General features: G+C 53.4%; 1 protein-coding gene across 1 annotated transcript in view; it reads right to left on the reverse strand.

The window, feature by feature from the left end:
• Window positions 1-6,302, reverse strand: part of Eif4ebp1 (eukaryotic translation initiation factor 4E binding protein 1) — a 15,754-nt gene extending 9,452 nt beyond the window's left edge. Inside the window, exon 1 of the mRNA XM_006994394.4 lies at window positions 6,087-6,302. Coding sequence (XP_006994456.1) covers window positions 6,087-6,228 — 142 coding nt within the window. The 5' untranslated portion in view covers window positions 6,229-6,302. The remainder of the gene's footprint in view (window positions 1-6,086) is intronic.
• Between the last annotated feature and the right edge of the window lie 1,159 nt (window positions 6,303-7,461).

Raw genomic sequence — 7,461 nt, forward strand, 5'->3', positions numbered from 1 at the left:
ACCCCCAGTGACACATCTCCCCCAACAAGACCACACCTCCTGATCCTTCCCAAACAGTTCCACCGACTAGGGACCAATCAATCGAATATATGAGTCTATGGGGGCCTCATTCTCATTCAGACCACCCACACTGGCCTGGAACATCTGATTCTCCTGTCTCCGTCTCCAGAGTACTGGTATCACAGGCATGTGACACCACAGCCAGCTAAGAAACCTGCTCTTTAACCTTCACACTGCATGTCTGTCAAACCAAAGCTCTAAACAGACTATAACCTCCTGTATTCTCATCCTCACTGTGAACTGCTGGGCACACCGGACGCAAGCCGAATGCTACTGCCCAGAAAACCCAGGCCTGTCAAGTTTTAATGGGAGTGGTGAGTTGGGCAGTGAGTATGAGCCTTGCAAAAGTCATGTTTTTCTAAAAACCTGCCGTTCCGAGGAAGCAGGGGGGGGGGGGGGGGGGAAAGAAAGTGGTTCACACACTCGAGAAGTAGTGGGGGAATGACCAGGAGTTTAAGGCCATCCTCAAATTTGAGGCCACCTGGCCGGGCTACAAGGAGATCCTGTCTCTTGAAGCCGGATCGCCTCCAAGAACAAGAGTACTTTTTAAGAGCTGTGACAAGGGCTTCCATGCCTATATGCCCTAGGTGGCCTTGCTATTATCCGCTGTGTTCCCAAGTTCAAGCTAAACTAAATGATTTGAGCCCCAAGAGGGTAATCCCAGCCTCCCACCAAGGGCAGGGCCTCCCACCATGTAGATAAGGCCACCTTGGACCTTGCAGCCCAGGGCGATCCAGCTGCGGCTGCGTCACCTCTACCAAAACCCGCAGAGAACAGACATGAGCAATAAACTGTTGTTTAAGTTACTGCGTTTGGGGACGGCTTGATAAAAGTCAGTGGCTACCCAGTACAGCCATCTCCGCCCTGGAGACCCAGTGGAGACCCAGGCCTGGGGGAAAAGAACCTAGACATCCCTAAGGGAAACCCTTCATCCTAGGCTTCTTTCTGTCCCCTGCACTGCGGTCTTTTTTCTAGGTCAAAGATCAGCCCAGGGCATCACCCGTGCTAGGCGAGGACTGTACCACCAACTAACCACACCCAAGCACAACTTGTCACCTCCTGAACACCGAGCCTGGCATGAGATCCTGGGGACACACGGACTGCTCTGGAAGAACATCCTGTCTAACCCGAGGAACGAGCCTGTCAACAGACTCATGGCTGTGATTCACCACTGGAGAAAGACAGCTGGCGGGAAGAGTCAGACCAGAAAGTAACGGATGTTTTTGTTTGTGTGCCTGAACATATGGGGGTGCGTATGCACAAATGAACGTGAAGGGGAAGAAAAAAAAAGAAACTGTCACCCTAAGCAACCCTTTTCAATATTGTTATTCCCTTCTAATTCATCCTCGAGAACATCCCATAAAGGCTCACTTGGAAAAATGTGTCAGTACTTTACACCAATAAATGAGATGAAAAACAGCACCACCCCCATACCTGTCTCCCGTCACCAAAATCGGTAATGACTTTTTGCTGTTATGATGGAGGAGAAACAAACTCATCTTTCAAATAATGAATACCTGCCACTTTGGGAGGATAGAGAAAAAAAAAAAAATGCAACCTCCAAAGGCCACTGACATCTAGAAGCTCACCTAATTAGACTGTCATTTATCAAGGAGAAGAGTTCTCTTTTGCATAGCAAGCATGTTCTGTGGCCCCTGGGTCGATCTACAAAACTACAAGGTAGAATTACTATGGGTTCTAGAGCTGGAGTGTGGGAGATCTGTCACGTCACTTCATTCTAGAGATCTGCCTTGGATTCTTAGACTCATGACCCCCTCGAGCCTTACTGAATTATTCAAGACAACCGGCAAGTAAAAATTACATACATTCAAGCTGGATGGCACATAATCTCAGCCCTTCAGGAGACTGAGGCAGGAGGATCAACAGTTTGAGGCCAGCCTGGGCCATACAGTAAGATCCTATCTTAAGAGGAGGGAGAAAGAAAGGGGGAGTGGAGGAGACCGGGGGGGGGGGGGGGGGGGGGGGGAGAGATAGAGGGGAGGGGAGGGGAGAGGAGAGGAGAGGAGGGGAGGGGAGGGGAGGAGAGAGGAGGGGCAGGGAGAAGCACCTAGTCAAAGTACACAGAAGGATCTGGTATCACTCCATGAAACATGCGATAACTCCCACAAATAAATTAGCATATGTCACGGATGTGTGTGTTTGTGTAAGTATGGATACGGCTAAGGTTGCTCTTAGCTAATTTCTAGTAAACACTGCAGGGTTAATTATAGCCACTGATGACTACATCCCTGGAACTTATCGCTCTCACAACTGAGAGTCTGGGCCAAACATCTATTCCCCCCCCCCCAACTCCCAACATATCCATTCCGTCTCACACCTGACACTCACCCCCCTGCGTCCCTCCCACCCCCTCCCTTCTTCGTGATGTCAGACACAGAACTTAGGGCCTCACTCACAGCTGGCAGTGACGCTGTCGCTGAGTTTACCTCCAAGCCTCCAGGCTTTTGTTTTTATTTGGGGGAAGGTTCCTGTGGAAGTCAGAGGAGGGCATGCCTCCAGCTAGAATCATGGTGGTCAGGGGTCCCGAAGTACCCTGCAGGTGCTGAAGGGCAGTCCTTTCCAAGAGCAGCAAGCACTTTTTAACCCCTGAGCCATCTCTTCGGGCCCACGGTTGTATTCTATTTCGGCTAAATCTCCCCCTGTCCAGCTAGCCACGCCAGCCCTCCAAGTCAGACCATCTTCCCAGTCTGGATGGAGTGCGAGCCTCTTGATCGTCTTAAAACCCGAGAGGATCCCAGGGGAGTTTGGAGTGCTCTACCCTGGCCTCCTCCAAATTCAGCAGTATGTTCTGGAACCTAACGTATAATGTTTCAAACACTTTAAAAGGAAGCCCCGACGAGTGTGAGCTCAGGACCACTCTTCTATCTCCTTTACTGCCTGGATATCCCCTCTGGTTCTTCCCTTATTCCTCAACGGTGACTTCTCCCCTCTATGTGACTAAGTCCTGCACCCTCTATGTGACTAAGACCTCAGGGCATCAAGACCCGAGGACATCAAGGCTCAGTGCCAAGCCACCTCCCCCTCTTCCCAGCACTACCAGGGCGAAAACACTTGGCAGCCACTTTAAGGTCAAGCTTCCTAGACAGACATTTTTTTTTAAGATAGGGTCTCACTGTGTAGCTCTGACTGACCTGGAACTCACTATGTAGACCAGGCTGGCTTCCAACTCAAAAGAGATCCGCCTGCCCCTACCCCACCAAGTGCTGGGATTAAAGGTGTGTACCACTATATTCACACCCAGCACTACTGTCGGCTTAAGGAAACAATGCCACGACCATCTGCCACCCTACCTGCTTGCCTGACTCACCTCGCCCAGGTACTAACCGGTAGGAGCACCCCAACAACTTCTGTAGGTTAGAGGTCAAACATCCATCCTGGGCACTCACTAGAAGATTCTGTTTATGGGATTGCTGGCCATCTTGAAGACTCGCAGGTTCAAATATTAATGTTGGACACTCCCTTTGGAAATGTCTTAGGTTCTCTGGATACCTAAGACCTGACGGCAGACCAGTGGGTCAGCCAGCTGAGGGTCAATGACCACCGACTGACCTGAGACCGAGTCCTCGGGAAGGGAGATGATCTGGGCCACCTGCTGTGTCCTTGCCTCCAGAGACAACTGCTTCAAAGCCACCTCAGCTGGAGGGACTTACTGCCCCCACACACACACAAGTCAGTCACAAGCCAAGGTGGGTAGGAAAGCCTGACTTTATGCGTGGATGGAATCTCTACTTCCCGAGACTCCTGAAGATCTGAAAAGGCAAATAACATGTGCACAGGTCCCTTTCCCCTGGAATTCCTGAGTCCTCAAAATAGATGGTGGCCCAATCACACATAAAACCGTTAGGCAAATGTCTCAGTCCTGCTCCAAGCTTATCGGCTATCTACTCCTACACATCCGGAGGACAGAGCAAATCTCAAGGCGATTAACTTGACCTTTATTATCTCCTAGCCAGCCCCTGATATATGTAGGAAAATTCAAATGTTAGATGGATTTGCAAGGAAGATTAGGTCAGAGCCATTATAATCCAAAAGGTTTCAACAGGCAAGACACTAAGAAAGATTGAATGGCCAGTTCCTCTGTTAGCCCCAGCACTTGGAAGGCAGAGGCAGATGAATCTCTGGGTGGCCCTAGCTGTCCTGCATCTCACGCTGTAGACCTCTGAACTCCAACTCCGTATTTAACTGGGGGGGTCTACGTAACAAGAAACACCCTGGAGCCAATGGGTCAACCTTCCGCACTCTAGCAGAGGTGGCCTGGAAGGAATGGCCTTTGAAAGAAGATCCAACTCCTCAGCTAAAGAACAGGCTTGTTGGCTTTGGCAGAAATGAGCAATTCTTTCCTCAAGCTATGGACTTGTGTACCCCGCAAAAGAACCCTGACAAGAGCCAGCTGGCTTTGGGGACGTCACAGTATGCCAACCTTGACACTTCCCAGTCCACAGTGAGAAGTGGGTCTTCCTTACAGACAGTACTGTTGGCTATTGAGACCCGGCTAACCTGTCCATCCAGAAAAAGGAAGACAGGGGGACAAGAAAAAAAGTTTCCCTGAGCCTTTGGGCCTGCCTCAGTGCCTAGTTAAAAAATTAAAAACAGATTCACACCTCACCTAAAAGGACTCAACGGTCTTCGAAGTTTATGCTCAACACAAAGTTCTGCGAAAGAAAAGACAAAGAAAGAGCGTGAACTAGAAGAGGCCAGGAAGGGATGGAGAACTCCGGGAAAGGGAGGCCAGAAGCCAGCAGAGAACTTCTCCTTGGGCCGTTTCTAATGAAAGGGAGAACGCGTTGCCCCCCCACCCACCCACTCTACCTGGTTGCTATTTCTTGCAGCAGCGTCTAGGAACACAGCGTGACAATGCATTAACAGACACATGCTCAAGGAGCGGGGCCTTGGTGCTGTGTTCGGAAGCCCCAGGGGCACAAATCTCCAAGATCCCTTCGCGGGTGCCTTGGTTCTGGGATCTGGCTGAGCACCCTGGTGTAGAGACAGCTCTGCCCGAGAAAATAAGCACACGTGGCCTGGCCGCGCCGGCAGTAGCCCAAGGTTCAGCGTAAAGCGCCAGAAACCCTCCTGTTTTTGTGAGTTGTAAGAGGAGAAGCTGGGGGGGAGGAGACCGGGGAGGGAAGAAGCGCAAAGTGGGTGGGAGCAGCTCGGGGATGGGAGGGAAGTAGTGAGCCACGAGGATTTCATCATGCAAACGGGCCTGTAGGTTTCATCAGCGCCTCTACTAGGGCTCCGGGGCAAGCTGGGAATGCCCGGTTCCCGGAGGCCGGCCCCCTCCCGCGCCAACTCAGCTTCCTCTTCCTCCTCCACTTGGGCGAACTCAGCGCTGTGCCCTGCCCCCTAGACCCGAGGAACGTGTTGTTCTGCACAACCCCGGACGGACGCGGCGCCAGGCCCCTGCCTAGAGACCTCACTCTGTAAATCGGCTGCATGCCACAGGTGGCCCAGACGGGGTTCTGGGGCAGGGAGCACCCTCAACGCCCTGCTTCCATTAATAAGCAAGTGTCCAACGCAAAACCAGGGTTGCCCCGGGAAGGTTTTAAAAAAAAAAAAGTGTGCAGGCGTCATTTATTACCAGGGAGAGCAACTAAACTTAATCTCCAGGCCAGGCTCTTACCCTGCTCCGAGGGCCACCCAGACCCCCATCCTGTCCCACCCTAGGACTGCCCTGGCACCCACAGAGGCCGCACTTGAGCACATGGTGATCCTGGCAGAGTGCCTATCTGTGTACACGGGCACTCTGCTGTCTCTCCTGGCAAAAAGCTAAAGCGGGCAGGGTGCAGCCCCGTCTCCAGACCACGCTCCGCTACCCCCAGAAGGCGGGCAACCCAGACGGCGGTGACCCTCCTGAGCCTTCCCGAAGCCCCTCGTCCGTTCTATCCAGCTCCGGAACCCTGGGAGCGCCGCCACCCCCGTCGCACGTGCGTGCGATCGATCCCGAAGGCCCGCGTGTCCTCCTGCCCCGGAGGAGGTCGCCTGGGACCCCCGGCCCCGCGCCTTACCTCCCGGGGTGGTGCTGAAGAGCGTGCCGCCCGGGGTGGTGCTGTAGTCCCCGGGCGGGAGCTGCACGCCGTCGCCGAGGGCTACGCGGCGAGTGGGGATGGCCCGGCTGGGAGTCTGGCTGCAGCTGCTGCCCCCCGACATGTCTCCTCCGTGCCACCCACGACCCTCCAGCAGCCCCGCGACACCTCGGCCCAGCCCTTCTCGTGCCCGGCCCGCCCCTTCCGCCTGGGCTCCACGCCTCCTGAGCCTTGCGGTCCGCCCGGCCCCACCCAGCTCCGGCCCGCTGCCTGCAAGTGGTTCCCAGTTGCTGACCTAGACCGTTTCTGCCCTCTCCAGTGCGGGGAAGCCCAGTGTTGGCCCCTTGGGTTGCGGGGTCCCTCCCCGAGGCACTGGGAAGAACTATATAGGGGTGACGGGGGGAGAAGCTCTCCGATTTGGTGGCACCGTTCTCAGCGCCTTAGACGGCCTGCTTTCTATATTAGGATGTGATTGATCCCTCGATCCCTAGCCTTTCCGCCCAGAAGAAAGAAAGGGTGGGCTGATCCTTCGCCCCTCTTAACGTTTCTTTAGTTTTCACCGAGCGGTAGGCGTCAGAGCAGTGGCTGAACAATGCACATTCCTGGTGGAAGAGGGGACGAGCCAGCCAGCTGGGAACTGAATATAAATCTGATGTGGAATGGGCAGGAACAGACCTCTGTAGAGGATGGGCGGGGAAGGACTGGACAATTGGTCAAAGACGTTTCCCCAACAGTTCTCGAATGGGAGTCTGCTCCAGCACTTTGTCTGGTAGGAGGGGACGGGGAAAGTCAAGGAGGATCGTCACGTCCAACAGGATGGAGAGTCTGTGTCAATCTCCACGTGGTAGGGAACGCCAGTAATCCCAGCACTGGGGAGGCTGAAGCCCTAGGAGAATCACGCGTGACAGGACAGCCCAGGCGACTTAGTGGGACTCCATCTCCACAAAACAAAACAAGCAAACAACAACAACCATAAATAACAGAAAATTGAAGTTCAGAAAAGCACAAGATCACACAGCTGAGGTAATAGTGTTGAATAAATGCGAGTCTGTCTCTCTCCACACTTGAGACCACACTGGGCCACTTTCCTCCCTTTGGGAGAAGCATTTTGAAAGGAGTCTTGCTTTTGCCTCATTTGGTTCCACTAGTGACCCTAGATTTCCCGGAACCAAGATTCCAGGGAGGGCCCTGCTTATACAGCTCAACATTCAAGCCAGGTATGGTACCACACACTTGTCCCAGCAATTGGGAGGAGGCTGAGGCAGGAGGATCAAGGGTTCTAGCCTATGCTACACAGCAGGACCCTCTCTCCAACAAAACAGAAGGCTTGAACTGGGCGTGGTTAGCTCACATAGTC

This window comes from Peromyscus maniculatus, chromosome 17 (genome assembly GCF_049852395.1).
Source record: "Peromyscus maniculatus bairdii isolate BWxNUB_F1_BW_parent chromosome 17, HU_Pman_BW_mat_3.1, whole genome shotgun sequence".
In the NCBI taxonomy this organism is placed as follows: Eukaryota; Metazoa; Chordata; class Mammalia; order Rodentia; family Cricetidae; genus Peromyscus; species Peromyscus maniculatus.